Source organism: Phyllobates terribilis, unplaced genomic scaffold (genome assembly GCF_046119375.1).
Source record: "Phyllobates terribilis strain yellow unplaced genomic scaffold, ASM4611937v1 Scaffold_5__5_contigs__length_657084704, whole genome shotgun sequence".
Classification (NCBI taxonomy): Eukaryota; Metazoa; Chordata; class Amphibia; order Anura; family Dendrobatidae; genus Phyllobates; species Phyllobates terribilis.
In genome coordinates this window covers 341,146,326-341,163,794 of record NW_027362765.1, presented here as the reverse complement: position 1 = coordinate 341,163,794, position 17,469 = coordinate 341,146,326, and the positions used below count along the sequence as shown (strand labels likewise).

The 17,469-nt window shown below is 52.8% G+C and overlaps 1 protein-coding gene across 1 annotated transcript in view; it reads left to right on the top strand.

The window, feature by feature from the left end:
- SEC23IP (SEC23 interacting protein) overlaps nucleotides 1-17,469 on the top strand; it is a 208,178-nt gene that overhangs the window by 115,040 nt on the left and 75,669 nt on the right. The window contains exons 7-9 of the mRNA XM_073684597.1: nucleotides 9,597-9,686; nucleotides 10,266-10,407; nucleotides 14,031-14,239. Of these exons, the coding sequence (XP_073540698.1) occupies nucleotides 9,597-9,686; nucleotides 10,266-10,407; nucleotides 14,031-14,239 (441 nt within the window). The remainder of the gene's footprint in view (nucleotides 1-9,596; nucleotides 9,687-10,265; nucleotides 10,408-14,030; nucleotides 14,240-17,469) is intronic.

Below are 17,469 nucleotides of genomic sequence, written 5' to 3'. Positions count from 1 at the left end.
GAGGAGAGATGAGGGTTACACACCAGATCCTGCCCTCAGATGGAGAGGAGAGATGAGGGTTACGCATCAGATCCTGCCATCAGATGGGAGAGGAGAGATGAGTGTTACACACCAGATCCTGCCATCAGATGGGAGAGGAGAGATGAGGGTTACACACCAGATCCTGCCATCAGATGGGAGAGGAGAGATGAGGGTTACATACCAGATCCTGCCATCAGATGGAGAGGAGAGATGAGTGTTACACGCCAGATCCTGCCATCAGATGGAGAGGAGAGACGAGGGTTACACGCCAGATCCTGCCATCAGAAGGGAGAGGAGAGATGAGGGTTACACGCCAGATCCTGCCATCAGATGGGAGAGGAGAGATGAGGGTTACACACCAGATCCTGCCATCAGATGGAGAGGAGAGATGAGGGTTACACACCAGATCCTGCCATCAGATGGGAGAGGAGAGATGAAGGTTACACACCAGATCCTGCCATCAGATGGGAGAGGAGAGATGAGAGTTACACACCAGATCCTGCCATCAGATGAGAGAGGAGAGATGAGGGTTACATACCAGATCCTGCCATCAGATGGAGAGGAGAGATGAGTGTTACAAGCCAGATCCTGCCATCAGATGGAGAGGAGAGACGAGGGTTACACGCCAGATCCTGCCATCAGAAGGGAGAGTAGAGATGAGGGTTACACGCCAGATCCTGCCATCAGAAGGGAGAGGAGAGATGAGGGTTACACGCCAGATCCTGCCATCAGAAGGGAGAGGAGAGATGAGGGTTACACGCCAGATCCTGCCATCAGATGGGAGAGGAGAGATGAGGGTTACACACCAGATCCTGCCATCAGATGGGAGAGGAGAGATGAGAGTTACAAGCCAGATCCTGCCATCAGATGGAGAGGAGAGATGAGGGTTACACGCCAGATCCTGCCATCAGAAGGGAGAGGAGAGATGAGGGTTACACGCCAGATCCTGCCGTCAGATGAGAGGAGAGATGAGGGTTACAAGCCAGATCCTGCCGTCAGATGGAGAGGAGAGATGAGGGTTACACGCCAGATCCTGCCATCAGATAGAGAGGAGAGATGAGGGTTACACACCAGATCCTGCCATCAGATGGAGAGGAGAGATGAGGGTTACACGCCAGATCCTGCCATCAGATGGAAAGGAGAGATGAGGGTTACGCATTAGGTCCTGCCATCAGATGGGAGAGGAGAGATGAGGATTACACACCAGATCCTGCCATCAGATGGAGAGGAGAGATGAGGGTTACGCATCAGATCCTGCCATCAGATGGGAGAGGAGAGATGAGGGTTACACACCAGATCCTGCTGTCAGATGGAGAGGAGAGATGAGGGTTACACGCCAGATCCTGCCATCAGATGGAGAGGAGAGATGAGGGTTACATGCCAGATCCTGCTGTCAGATGGAGAGGAGAGATGAGGGTTACACACCAGATCCTGCCATCAGATGGGAGAGGAGAGATGACGGTTACACACCAGATCCTGCCATCACATGGAGAGGAGAGATGAGGGTTACACACCAGATCCTGCCATCAGATGGAAAGGAGAGATGAGGGTTACACACCAGATCCTGCCATCAGATGGGAGAGGAGAGATGAGGGTTACATACCAGATCCTGCCATCAGATGGAGAGGAGAGATGAGGGTTACACACCAGATCCTGCCATCAGATGGAAAGGAGAGATGAGGGTTACACACCAGATCCTGCCATCAGATGGAAAGGAGAGATGAGGGTTACACACCAGATCCTGCCGTCAGATGGAGAGGAGAGATGAGGGTTACACACCAGATCCTGCCATCAGATGGAGAGGAGAGATGAGGGTTACACGCCAGATCCTGCCATCAGATGGAGAGGAGAGATGAGGGTTACACACCAGATCCTGCCGTCAGATGGAGAGGAGAGATGAGGGTTACACACCAGATCCTGCCATCAGATGGGAGAGTAGAGATGAGGGTTACACGCCAGATCCTGCCGTCAGATGGAGAGGAGAGATGAGGGTTACACGCCAGATCCTGCCGTCAGATGGAGAGGAGAGATGAGGGTTACACGCCAGATCCTGCCATCAGATGGGAGAGGAGAGATGAGGGTTACACGCCAGATCCTGCCATCAGATGGGAGAGGAGAGATGAGGGTTACACGCCAGATCCTGCCATCAGATATAGAGGAGAGATGAGGGTTACACACCAGATCCTGCCATCAGATGGAGAGTAGAGATGAGGGTTACACGCCAGATCCTGCCATCAGATGGAAAGGAGAGATGAGGGTTACGCATCTGTTCCTGCCATCAGATGGGAGAGGAGAGATGAGGGTTACACACCAGATCCTGCCATCAGATGGAGAGGAGAGATGAGGGTTACGCATCAGATCCTGCCATCAGATGGGAGAGGAGAGATGAGGGTTACACACCAGATCCTGCCATCAGATGGGAGAGGAGAGATGACGGTTACACACCAGATCCTGCCATCACATGGAGAGGAGAGATGAGGGTTACACACCAGATCCTGCCATCAGATGGAAAGGAGAGATGAGGGTTACACACCAGATCCTGCCATCAGATGGGAGAGGAGAGATGAGGGTTACATACCAGATCCTGCCATCAGATGGAGAGGAGAGATGAGGGTTACACACCAGATCCTGCCATCAGATGGAAAGGAGAGATGAGGGTTACACACCAGATCCTGCCATCAGATGGAAAGGAGAGATGAGGGTTACACACCAGATCCTGCCGTCAGATGGAGAGGAGAGATGAGGGTTACACGCCAGATCCTGCCATCAGATGGAGAGGAGAGATGATGGTTACACGCCAGATCCTGCCATCAGATTTAGAGGAGAGATGAGGGTTACACACCAGATCCTGCCGTCAGATGGAGAGGAGAGATGAGGGTTACACACCAGATCCTGCCATCAGATGGGAGAGGAGAGATGAGGGTTACACACCAGATCCTGCCATCAGATGGAGAGGAGAGATGAGATTTACACACCAGATCCTGCCATCAGATGGGAGAGGAGAGATGAGAGTTACACACCAGATCCTGCCATCAGATGAGAGAGGAGAGATGAGGGTTACATACCAGATCCTGCCATCAGATGGAGAGGAGAGATGAGTGTTACAAGCCAGATCCTGCCATCAGATGGAGAGGAGAGACGAGGTTTACACGCCAGATCCTGCCATCAGAAGGGAGAGGAGAGATGAGGGTTACACGCCAGATCCTGCCGTCAGATGGAGAGGAGAGATGAGGGTTACACGCCAGATTCTGCCGTCAGATGGAGAGGAGAGATGAGGGTTACACGCCAGATCCTGCCATCAGATGGGAGAGGAGAGATGAGGGTTACACGCCAGATCCTGCCATCAGATGGAGAGGAGAGATGAGGGTTACACACCAGATCCTGCCATCAGATGGAGAGGAGAGATGAGGGTTACACGCCAGATCCTGCCATCAGATGGAAAGGAGAGATGAGGGTTACACACCAGATCCTGCCATCAGATGGGAGAGGAGAGATGAGGGTTACATACCAGATCCTGCCATCAGATGGAGAGGAGAGATGAGGGTTACACACCAGATCCTGCCATCAGATGGAAAGGAGAGATGAGGGTTACACACCAGATCCTGCCATCAGATGGAAAGGAGAGATGAGGGTTACACACCAGATCCTGCCGTCAGATGGAGAGGAGAGATGAGGGTTACACACCAGATCCTGCCATCAGATGGAGAGGAGAGATGAGGGTTACACACCAGATCCTGCCATCAGATGGAAAGGAGAGATGAGGGTTACACACCAGATCCTGCCATCAGATGGGAGAGGAGAGATGAGGGTTACATACCAGATCCTGCCATCAGATGGAGAGGAGAGATGAGGGTTACACACCAGATCCTGCCATCAGATGGAAAGGAGAGATGAGGGTTACACACCAGATCCTGCCATCAGATGGAAAGGAGAGATGAGGGTTACACACCAGATCCTGCCGTCAGATGGAGAGGAGAGATGAGGGTTACACACCAGATCCTGCCATCAGATGGAGAGGAGAGATGAGGGTTACACGCCAGATCCTGCCATCAGATGGAGAGGAGAGATGAGGGTTACACACCAGATCCTGCCGTCAGATGGAGAGGAGAGATGAGGGTTACACACCAGATCCTGCCATCAGATGGGAGAGTAGAGATGAGGGTTACACGCCAGATCCTGCCGTCAGATGGAGAGGAGAGATGAGGGTTACACGCCAGATCCTGCCGTCAGATGGAGAGGAGAGATGAGGGTTACACGCCAGATCCTGCCATCAGATGGGAGAGGAGAGATGAGGGTTACACGCCAGATCCTGCCATCAGATGGGAGAGGAGAGATGAGGGTTACACGCCAGATCCTGCCATCAGATATAGAGGAGAGATGAGGGTTACACACCAGATCCTGCCATCAGATGGAGAGTAGAGATGAGGGTTACACGCCAGATCCTGCCATCAGATGGAAAGGAGAGATGAGGGTTACGCATCTGTTCCTGCCATCAGATGGGAGAGGAGAGATGAGGGTTACACACCAGATCCTGCCATCAGATGGAGAGGAGAGATGAGGGTTACGCATCAGATCCTGCCATCAGATGGGAGAGGAGAGATGAGGGTTACACACCAGATCCTGCCATCAGATGGGAGAGGAGAGATGACGGTTACACACCAGATCCTGCCATCACATGGAGAGGAGAGATGAGGGTTACACACCAGATCCTGCCATCAGATGGAAAGGAGAGATGAGGGTTACACACCAGATCCTGCCATCAGATGGGAGAGGAGAGATGAGGGTTACATACCAGATCCTGCCATCAGATGGAGAGGAGAGATGAGGGTTACACACCAGATCCTGCCATCAGATGGAAAGGAGAGATGAGGGTTACACACCAGATCCTGCCATCAGATGGAAAGGAGAGATGAGGGTTACACACCAGATCCTGCCGTCAGATGGAGAGGAGAGATGAGGGTTACACGCCAGATCCTGCCATCAGATGGAGAGGAGAGATGATGGTTACACGCCAGATCCTGCCATCAGATTTAGAGGAGAGATGAGGGTTACACACCAGATCCTGCCGTCAGATGGAGAGGAGAGATGAGGGTTACACACCAGATCCTGCCATCAGATGGGAGAGGAGAGATGAGGGTTACACACCAGATCCTGCCATCAGATGGAGAGGAGAGATGAGATTTACACACCAGATCCTGCCATCAGATGGGAGAGGAGAGATGAGAGTTACACACCAGATCCTGCCATCAGATGAGAGAGGAGAGATGAGGGTTACATACCAGATCCTGCCATCAGATGGAGAGGAGAGATGAGTGTTACAAGCCAGATCCTGCCATCAGATGGAGAGGAGAGACGAGGTTTACACGCCAGATCCTGCCATCAGAAGGGAGAGGAGAGATGAGGGTTACACGCCAGATCCTGCCGTCAGATGGAGAGGAGAGATGAGGGTTACACGCCAGATTCTGCCGTCAGATGGAGAGGAGAGATGAGGGTTACACGCCAGATCCTGCCATCAGATGGGAGAGGAGAGATGAGGGTTACACGCCAGATCCTGCCATCAGATAGAGAGGAGAGATGAGGGTTACACACCAGATCCTGCCATCAGATGGAGAGGAGAGATGAGGGTTACACGCCAGATCCTGCCATCAGATGGAAAGGAGAGATGAGGGTTACGCATCAGGTCCTGCCATCAGATGGGAGAGGAGAGATGAGGGTTACACACCAGATCCTGCCATCAGATGGAGAGGAGAGATGAGGGTTACGCATCAGATCCTGCCATCAGATGGGAGAGGAGAGATGAGGGTTACACACCAGATCCTGCCATCAGATGGGAGAGGAGAGATGAGGGTTACACGCCAGATCCTGCCATCAGATGGAGAGGAGAGATGAGGGTTACACAGCAGATCCTGCCATCAGATGGAGAAGAGAGATGAGGGTTACACACCAGATCCTGCCATCAGATGGAGTAGAGAGATGAGGGTTACACACCAGATCCTGCCGTCAGATGGAGAGGAGAGATGAGGGTTACACACCAGATCCTGCCATCAGATGGAAAGGAGAGATGAGGGTTACACACCAGATCCTGCCATCAGATGGGAGAGGAGAGATGAGGGTTACATACCAGATCCTGCCATCAGATGGAGAGGAGAGATGAGGGTTACACACCAGATCCTGCCATCAGATGGAAAGGAGAGATGAGGGTTACACACCAGATCCTGCCATCAGATGGAAAGGAGAGATGAGGGTTACACACCAGATCCTGCCGTCAGATGGAGAGGAGAGATGAGAGTTACACACCAGATCCTGCCATCAGATGGAGAGGAGAGATGAGGGTTACACGCCAGATCCTGCCATCAGATGGAGAGGAGAGATGAGGGTTACACACCAGATCCTGCCGTCAGATGGAGAGGAGAGATGAGGGTTACACACCAGATCCTGCCATCAGATGGGAGAGGAGAGATGAGGGTTACACGCCAGATCCTGCCGTCAGATGGAGAGGAGAGATGAGGGTTACACGCCAGATCCTGCCGTCAGATGGAGAGGAGAGATGAGGGTTACACGCCAGATCCTGCCATCAGATGGGAGAGGAGAGATGAGGGTTACACGCCAGATCCTGCCATCAGATGGGAGAGGAGAGATGAGGGTTACACGCCAGATCCTGCCATCAGATGGGAGAGGAGAGATGAGGGTTACACGCCAGATCCTGCCATCAGATAGAGAGGAGAGATGAGGGTTACGCACCAGATCCTGCCATCAGATGGAGAGGAGAGATGAGGGTTACACGCCAGATCCTGCCATCAGATGGAAAGGAGAGATGAGGGTTACGCATCTGTTCCTGCCATCAGATGGGAGAGGAGAGATGAGGGTTACACACCAGATCCTGCCATCAGATGGAGAGGAGAGATGAGGGTTACGCATCAGATCCTGCCATCAGATGGGAGAGGAGAGATGATTGTTACACACCAGATCCTGCCATCAGATGGGAGAGGAGAGATGACGGTTACACACCAGATCCTGCCATCACATGGAGAGGAGAGATGAGGGTTACACACCAGATCCTGCCATCAGATGGAAAGGAGAGATGAGGGTTACACACCAGATCCTGCCATCAGATGGGAGAGGAGAGATGAGGGTTACATACCAGATCCTGCCATCAGATGGAGAGGAGAGATGAGGATTACACACCAGATCCTGCCATCAGATGGAAAGGAGAGATGAGGGTTACACACCAGATCCTGCCATCAGATGGAAAGGAGAGATGAGGGTTACACACCAGATCCTGCCGTCAGATGGAGAGGAGAGATGAGGGTTACACACCAGATCCTGCCATCAGATGGAGAGGAGAGATGAGGGTTACACGCCAGATCCTGCCATCAGATGGAGAGGAGAGATGAGGGTTACACACCAGATCCTGCCGTCAGATGGAGAGGAGAGATGAGGGTTACACACCAGATCCTGCCATCAGATGGGAGAGGAGAGATGAGGGTTACACACCAGATCCTGCCATCAGATGGAGAGGAGAGATGAGGGTTACACACCAGATCCTGCCATCAGATGGGAGAGGAGAGATGAGGGTTACACGCCAGATCCTGCCATCAGATGGAGAGGAGAGATGAGGGTTACTCACCAGATCCTGCCCTCTGATGGAGAGGAGAGATGAGGGTTACACACCAGATCCTGCCATCAGATGGAGAGGAGAGATGAGGGTTACACACCAGATCCTGCCATCAGATGGGAGAGGAGAGATGAGGGTTACACACCAGATCCTGCCATCAGATGGAGAGGAGAGATGAGGGTTACTCACCAGATCCTGCCGTCTGATGGAGAGGAGAGATGAGGGTTACACACCAGATCCTGCCATCAGATGGAGAGGAGAGATGAGGGTTACACGCCAGATCCTGCCATCAGATGGAAAGGAGAGATGAGGGTTACGCATCAGATCCTGCCATCAGATGGGAGAGGAGAGATGAGGGTTACATACCAGATCCTGCCATCAGATGGAGAGGAGAGATGAGGGTTACACACCAGATCCTGCCTTCAGATGGAAATGAGAGATGAGGGTTACACACCAGATCCTGCCATCAGATGGAAAGGAGAGATGAGGGTTACACACCAGATCCTGCCATCAGATGGAGAGGAGAGATGAGGGTTACTCACCAGATCCTGCCGTCTGATGGAGAGGAGAGATGAGGGTTACACACCAGATCCTGCCATCAGATGGAGAGGAGAGATGAGGGTTACACGCCAGATCCTGCCATCAGATGGAGAGGAGAGATGAGGGTTACACGCCAGATCCTGCCATCAGATGGAGAGGAGAGATGAGGGTTACACACCAGATCCTGCCATCAGATGGAGAGGAGAGATGAGGGTTACACACCAGATCCTGCCATCAGATGGAGAGGGGAGATGAGGGTTACACGCCAGATCCTGCCATCAGATGGAGAGGAGAGATGAGGGTTACACACCAGATCCTGCCATCAGATGGAGAGGAGAGATGAGGGTTACACACCAGATCCTGCCATCAGATGGAGAAGAGAGATGAGGGTAACACGCCAGATCCTGCCATCAGATGGAGAGGAGAGATGAGTGTTACACGCCAGATCCTGCCATCAGATGGAGAGGAGAGATGAGGGTTACACACCAGATCCTGCCATCAGATGGAGAGGAGAGACGAGGGTTACACGCCAGATCCTGCCATCAGACGGGAGAGGAGAGATGAGGGTTACACACCAGATCCTGCCATCAGATGGGAGAGGAGAGATGAGGGTTACACACCAGATCCTGCCATCAGACGGGAGAGGAGAGATGAGGGTTACACACCAGATCCTGCCATCAGATGGAGAGGAGAGACGAGGGTTACACGCCAGATCCTGCCATCAGACGGGAGAGGAGAGATGAGGGTTACACACCAGATCCTGCCATCAGATGGGAGAGGAGAGATGAGGGTTACACACCAGATCCTGCCATCAGATGGGAGAGGAGAGATGAGGGTTACACACCAGATCCTGCCATCAGATGGGAGAGGAGAGATGAGGGTTACACACCAGATCCTGCCATCAGATGGGAGAGGAGAGATGAGGGTTACACACCAGATCCTGCCATCAGATGGGAGAGGAGAGATGAGGGTTACACACCAGATCCTGCCATCAGATGGGAGAGGAGAGATGAGGGTTACACACCAGATCCTGCCATCAGATGGAGAGGAGAGATGAGGGTTACACACCAGATCCTGCCATCAGATGGAGAGGAGAGATGAGGGTTACACACCAGATCCTGCCATCAGATGGAGAGGAGAGATGAGGGTTACTCACCAGATCCTGCCGTCTGATGGAGAGATGCAATGAAGGTTACTCATTAGAGTAGTTATTTGATGAGGAGACAATGGCCCCGTCTGACCTATAATAATGAGTGAGAATAAGGTTAGGGGCATGGGATCTGGACTGCTTGTTGTTTGTCCAGTTATCTTTAAATGAAGAGTTTGGGAGGCTCCCGCTTGTTCAGCGTTTCCAGGGCTGCCTGTGTTGCTAGTTTCTCAGGGTGCTCCATTACTGATACTTACTCTCCTGTGTCTGCAGGAGAGGTGCCACATGTGGACCATCTGGTGTTCATGGTTCATGGTATTGGCCCGGTGTGTGACCTGCGCTTTAGGAGTATCATTGAATGTGGTGAGTGCTTCTCAACTATTTTTGTCTTTAGTCCTGACCTAATCTTGCTCACGTAGCTGTTAGGTTTGTTATAATGATGCGATGTAGACAACCCCTATGAGTCTAACTGTCCATACTCTTGCACTGATACATTGTTACAAGGTGTCAGCTGTGTGAGCACATTCAGTTCTAGACCGGCTCTTGGCTCCCTGCACTAAGTCCTGAAGGTCCCCATGGAGCTGTGGAAGTGCTGAAGTGTAAGACACAATATGTCTGATTCATTGAGACTGGCTTTCTACAATTGAAGATTGTGATAAAGTTTCACGACATTTGTGTGTTTTTTCACCACAATGAATTAGAATCTGCAGAGATCTGTGCACAGGATTTAATGTTTGTAGGGAGCCACAATTTCCTGATTGCGAGTGTCTGAACAGTGTCACCTGATCACGGGTCCATGGCCTCTTCTCTCTCCACGGGTCGGGGGATTTGGCTGCAGTGCTCCTTCATTCTGTGGTGTGACCTCCACGATCGTGGAATAATGGCATGTGAAGAAAGGCGAGGCATCATGTATAATCAATGTTTCCTTTTCTTTGCGGGCAGTCGATGACTTTAGGTCAGTGTCTCTGAAATTGCTGCAGTCTCACTTTAGAAAGTCTCTGGATGAGGGTAAAGTGCAGCGCGTGGAGTTCCTGCCAGTCCATTGGCACAGTGCCCTCCATGGAGATGCGGCTGGAGTGGACAGGTCAGTAGTGATGGATCATTCTGCTCATACCGTGGCACTTTGTGAGGGCACAGATGAGCTGTGGGAACACCAACCCTGAGGGTAAGAGATCTTCACCACCACCATCTTGTATTCCTGAATCTACAGAGAATCGCCCCACGCAGGTCTCTGCCTCGGACTCATGGTGGCATCCTCTCAATCTTGGCCAGTTTCTGGTTTTGATTACACCTAGTATTCACTACATGTACAGCGGCTTGCAAAATAATAAGAATTTTTATTTTTATAGCGCCAACATATTCCGCAGCACTTTACAATTTTAGGGAGGACTTATACAGGTAATATGGATGTTACAGAATAAGCATAACTCAGATAACAGGTGGAGTGAGGGTCCGGCTGCTCGCAAGCTTACAGTCTATCAGGAAATAGGGGGGGACACAATAGGTAACATGTAGAAATATTATATAATACCGCCATAATATGCTGAATAGGGTAAGTAGACAGCTCTACATGACCCGGTCACCAGCCAGTATGTGCACAGTACACACAGAGGCTAATCTCTGCATGGATGGGGTGAACAGGATTGTGAAGAAAATTTTAATATGGGCCAAACTGGGACAGTCAGTCAAGTGTGTGGAGGCAATAGGCCAGTCTAAAAAAATGGGTTTTTAGGGCAATCATTCCAAAGAATTGGTGCAGCACATGAGAAATCTTGGAGACGGGAGTGGGAGGTCCGGATTATGGAGGATTTTAGTTTTAAGTCATTGGCAGAACGGAGAGCACATGTAGGGTGGTATACTGACACAAGGGAGGAGATGTAGGGGGGTACTGAAGCATGGAGTGCTTTGTGGGTAAGCGTGATAAGTTTATATTGAACTCTGTATTGGATGGGCAACCAGTGCAATGACTGGCACAGGGATGAGGCATCGGTGTAGCGGTTGGCGAGGAATATGATCCTGGCTGCTGCTTTAAGGACGGATTGGAGAGGGGAGAGTTTAGTAAGAGGGAGATCGATAAGTAGAGAGTTGCAGTAATCCAGACGAGATTGAATAAGAGCGACAGTAAGAGTTTTTGCCGAGTCAAAGGTGAGAAAAGTCCTGATTCTTGAGATGTTTTTGAGGTGTAGATGACATGAACCAGCGAGTGATCTGATGTGAAGAGTGAAGGAAGGATCTGATTCAAGTATGACCCCAAGACAGCGGGCTTGTTGCTTGGGCATAATGGTGGAGCCACACACGGAGATGGCAATATCGGGCACAGGTAGGTTAATGGAGGGAGGAAAGACGAGTAGTTCCGTTTTTGACAGATTCAGTTTTAGGCAGAGGGAGGACATAATGTTAGACACAGCAGAAAGACAATCACTGGTCTTTTGTAGTAATGCAGGGGTGATGTCCGGAGCAGAGGTGTATAATTGGGTGTCATCAGCATAGAGATGGTACTGAAAACCGAATCTGCTGATTGTTTGTCCAGTGGGAGCGGTGTATAAGGAGAAAAGAAGGGGGCCTAGGACTGATCCTTGAGGAACCCCGACAGTAAGGGGAAGGGGAGAGGAGGAGGAGCCGGCAAAAGACACAGAGAAGGAGCGGTCAGAGAGATAAGAGGAGAACCAGGAGAGAACCGTGTCCTTGAGGCCGATAGAGCGGAGCATAGTGAGGAGGAGCTGGTGATCCACAGTGTCGAATGCTGCAGAGAGATCCAGGAGATCAGCAGGGAGCAGTGACCATTAGACTATGTGCCCACGATGCAGAATTGATGCGGATTTTTCCTGAGTGTTTCTGACTCTTTGGCAGAAAAAACGCATGCGGATTTTACATGCAGATTGTACATGTGTTTTTTCTGCCAGGGAGAAGCGTTTTTTCAAGCTCTTTTCCAAGCGATTTTGAGTATCACTTGGAAAGTGCTTGACAAGTTGGTCACACAATATAAATCCATGCAACCGGCATGGGCAACTGGCATGGACTTATATTGTGTGACCAACTTATGCTGCTTTAAATGCAGCATGAATAGTAAAAAAAAAAAAAAGAATTAAAACATAAAAAAAAAACGTTATACTTGCCTCTCCGGTGGCCCCCGGTCTCTTCTCCGGTGGCGTGCTGTGTCATCGGCGTCCTGCAGTGTTCTGAAAGGGCCTGCTGTTGACTTCATTTAGTCAGCTGACAGGTCACGCGACCGCCGACGTCAGCGGTTGCGTGACCATCACATGACTAAATGACGTCACCGCAGGTCCTTTGAGAACACCACAGGTAAGTATAATGTTTTCTTAAATTTTTTTTATGTTTTAATTCTTTTTTTACTAGTGGTACCCGGGTGGGATGAGAGTCTCCGCTTCTCCAGACCCGGGTCCCATCCGCGCATTGAACTGCATAACATCCACATGCATACATGTATACTGTACATACAGATGTTATGCGGTTCAATGCAAGTCAATGGCGCGTATATTTCTAGAAGTGTGGAAAGTGGGGGGTCTTGAGTAGGGTCATAGTTTTTGACAGAGAATGAAAGAAGTTTGTGGTCAGAGAGCAGAAGAGGGGAGTTAGTGAAGTCATGTATTGACCTAATCTTTACCCGGCTCTGTTCAAGAGTATTTCTATCTTGATGTGTAGGAGAGTTAGTAAGCTGTGAAAGGCCGAAGGAGGAGGTTAGCGATAAAAGATGAGCAGCAGGTGGGGAGAGGGGATCGCCAATTGGGATGTTAAAGTCCCCCATGATGAGGGTGGGGATGTCACAGGATAGAAAGTTTGGAAGCCAAGTGGAAAAGTGATCCAGAAACTGACGGGAGGGACCTGGAGGGCAATACACAACCGCCACCTGCAGGGAGAAGGGCTGGTCAATTCTGACTGTGTGAGCCTCAAAAGACGGGAAGATAAGGGAGGGTACTGGGGGGATAACCTGAAAAGTACATTGTGTTGAAACGAGCAGATCAACACCTCCACCTAATCTGTTGTCGGGTCTCGGGGCATGAGAGAAGTGTAGGCCACCATATGAGAGAGCAGCAGTGGCAAAAGTATTCAACCCCTTGGCATTTTTTTGTGTTTTGCTACCTCACAACCTGGAATTTCACAGTTTTTTTGAGGGTTTGCATCAGTTCCTGTAAAGAACCTGCCGACAACTGTGAACATTTGGTTTTCTTTGTATTGTGACGCAAACAACAAATAGGACAAAATAACTGAAACCGTCAGTGGGTGGTTAGTGATGCCTCTTGCTTAATGGTGTTGGTGTGGTCCTTCAGAAAAGGTAAAGTGTGTAGTGGTAATGAGACTCACTCGGCTGCTCACAGAGGTAGACACAGGAACATTTCTTCTGCTGGTTTATTCAAACACGGTATAAACCAGTGCAGGGTTCAACAACACAAACGTGGCCTTTCTTACAAAACGGAAAACAAAAGATAATTTATAGCACAGTCCATATGTCTGCGGGGATCCACCCGCCCAGGGTACAATCAACAGAGTCCAGTACAGTTTCACATAAACACTTCTGTGTTTACCCACAGGATGTAATGTAAGAAAACAGGGAAAAAGCCGAGGGGGTGAATACTATCACAAGCCACTGTAGCTGCAGGAATTGGGGGAGGAGGGTGCTGGGCTTTCCTGGTTGACCTCTTGCCCTCTCAATTGATCCGCTAAGTCAGTCTCTGTCTTCTTGTACAGACACATCAAGAAGATCACGCTGCCCAGTATTGGACGTCTAAGACACTTCACCAACGAGACACTGCTGGATGTCCTGTTCTACAACAGTCCCACCTACTGCCAGACCATCGTGGACAAAGTCAGTCTGGAGGTGAACCGGCTGTATGAGCTCTTCATGAGCCGCAACCCAGACTTCATGGGCGGAGTGTCCGTCGCTGGCCACAGTTTAGGTACGACCCCTCGCCATGAAATCCCGCAAGATCTGCCATAAATGCTTCATAGGTGACCAGTACATCTTCTGACGTCTGCCTATTGTGGGAACCGGCGATTTGTTGATAGCTGTTGCATTCTCTGTATACTACACTGCAGCTTCTTCTGGCCCTCTGTGTGCCCTGGCAGGGGGGCGCCCGGCCCTCTGTGTGCCCCGGCCCTCTGGGGGTCGCTCGGCCCTCTGTGTGCCCCGGCCCTCTGGGGGTTGCCCGGCCCTCTGTGTGCCCCGGCAGGGGGGCGCCCGGCCCTCTGTGTGCCCCGGCCCTCTGGGGGTCGCCCGGCCCTCTGTGTGCCCCGGCAGGGGGGCGCCCGGCCCTCTGTGTGCCCCGGCCCTCTGGGGGTCGCCCGGCCCTCTGTGTGCCCCGGCAGGGGGGCGCCCGGCCCTCTGTGTGCCCCGGCCCTCTGGGGGTCGCCCGGCCCTCTGGGGGTCGCCCGGCCCTGTGTGCCCCGGCCCTCTGGGGGTCGCCCGGCCCTCTGTGTGCCCCGGCAGGGGGGCGCCCGGCCCTCTGTGTGCCCCGGCAGGGGGGCGCCCGGCCCTCTGGTGGTCGCCCGGCCCTCTGTGTGCCCCGGCCCTCTGGGGGTCGCCCGGCCCTCTGTGTGCCCCGGCCCTCTGGGGGTCGCCCGGCCCTCTGTGTGCCCCGGCAGGGGGACGCCCGGCCCTCTGTGTGCCCCGGCAGGGGGGCGCCCGGCCCTCTGTGTGCCCCGGCCCTCTGGGGGTCGCCCGGCCCTATGTGTGCCCCGGCCCTCTGGGGGTCGCCCGGCCCTCTGTGTGCCCTGGCAGGGGGGCGCCCGGCCCTCTGTGTGCTCCGGCAGGGGGGCGCCCGGCCCTCTGTGTGCCCTGGCACGGGGGCGCCCGGCCCTCTGTGTGCCCCGGCACTGGGTCGCCTGGCCCTCTGTGTGCCCCGGCACGGGGTCGCCTGGCCTTCTGTGTGCCCCGGCAGGGGGGCGGCCAGCCCTCTGTGTGTTCTGGCACGGGGTTGCCCGGCCCTCTGTGTGCTCTGGCAGGGGGGCGCCCGGCCCTCTGTGTGCTCTGGCACGGGGTCGTCCGGCCCTCTGTGTGCCCCGGCACGGGGGCGCCCGGCCCTCTGTGTTGCCCGGCCCTCTGTGTGCCCCGGCACTGGGTCGCCCGGCCCTCTTTGTGCCCCGGCCCTCTGTGTGCCCCGGCAGGGGGGCGCCCGGCCCTCTGTGTGCCCCGGCCCTCTGGGGGTCGCCCGGCCCTCTGTGTGCCCCGGCAGGGGGGCGCCCGGCCCTCTGTGTGCCCCGGCCCTCTGGGGGTCGCCCGGCCCTCTGTGTGCCCCGGAAGGGGGGCGCCCGGCCCTCTGTGTGCCCCGGCCCTCTGGGGGTCGCCCGGCCCTCTGTGTGCCCCGGCCCTCTGGGGGTCGCCCGGCCCTATGTGTGCCCCGGCCCTCTGGGGGTCGCCCGGCCCTATGTGTGCCCCGGCCCTCTGGGGGTCGCCCGGCCCTCTGTGTGCCCCGGCCCTCTGGGGGTCGCCCGGCCCTCTGTGTGCCCCGGCCCTCTGGGGGTCGCCCGGCCCTATGTGTGCCCCGGCCCTCTGGGGGTCGCCCGGCCCTCTGTGTGCCCTGGCAGGGGGGCGCCCGGCCCTCTGGGGGTGCCCCGGCCCTCTGTGTGCCCCGGCCCTCTGGGTGCCCTGGCCCTCTGGGGGTGCCCCGGCCCTCTGTGTGCCCTGGCCCTCTGGGGGTGCCCCGGCACGGCGACACTAATAATGCTATTGTTATAATTTGCGTCCTGTTGATGTAAATGCAGAGCCATCCGCAGTGTTGCACAGAACTATAGGAAGCTTAGGAGACGCAGATACAAGGGGGGTTCAGCCATGAGTTAGACTCATTATCCAGTGGTCCTGGATCCTGCAGCACTCGTCAGACCCCCGTGTAATTGTGCTTTTCCTCATAAATTGCAGGGCACGGGGATAGCAGTATTGTAAGACAACCTGCGGCGGTTTCGTTGTACAGCGCGCTTTCTTATGTCAGCACTACATCCACACGTGTAACATACACACAGCCGATGTCTCCTCCTCAGAGGACAGATATAAAGCACATATACACTTTGTAGGGATTCGCTGGCTTTAAGGCTGCAGGTAGGGTAGCGTTCACACACGCATGCAGTCTCTGGTCTAAACACGAAGGCTTATTAACTCCATAAACTTCCAGCAGAAAGTAAAGAACAAAGTCCATACGTTCATATGAGAAAACAGAGCTGAGTATTCACAGCCCGATACGCGGCCCTCCACAGCTCCTGGCATCCACAGACCCCTCCGGCCCAGATATTGGTCCTGTTAACCCTCTCAGCACCTCCTATCCAAGATTCTGCCAGCTGCTTGTCTACAACATATACTAAAAGCTGCATCATGGAAAAAGACTTGAATTACCTTTTTCAATAAGGTCCATTTACATAATACTGAATCCAAAGAGAAACCAGGGAAAATATATTCCCATTCAATAAAAGAAAAGTAATTTCCCTGCTGCGGACGAGACGCACTCCTTCTCAGCCGCAGCAGGGGGCGACACCCCCCAAGAACCTCATTAATAGCACCGTCTAAAAACCAAAATAAAGCACAGAAGTGCAGTATAGTCATTGTCACATTTAGACCCAATGGGCCCCAATCATTGCCGCCAAATTCAGATGTAAAATGATGGAATGTTTCCTGACCATAATATCATTAGTCATCCGGGAATCTACCCAACATTGTATCATGGAGAAGAACTTCTCCTCCCAAAGGGCGAAAAATTGGGATTGCTGCAGTAGAACCGCCAGAAGTCCCAACAGCCGTCCCGGTGTCTTGGAAGAACCATTTATTTTCAAATCGGAGAACATTATGTTCCGAGATGAAATCTAGAGCCCTAGAAGTTACACCCCTGCCTTTCCTGCTTGTTCTAATAGATTTTAACCACTTTAATACCATACATATAAGAGATTCTGGAATAGAGGTTCACCGCTTTAATAGATGACAGTGAGTCTCCACTTTCAATGACCACCTTACCAATCTCTTTCTCTTTTATTCTAATACCCTTTAAATATGATGACCGCTTTATAGGAGGGAGGGTAAATACCAGCCAAGAAATTCTGATAAGGGTTCTATAACTGAGCCATAAGGTGGCCACAATAGGTCGGCCAGGCAGATCCTTCAAGGACTTTATGGATCTTGTGTAAAAAAAAAAAATACCAATTAGAA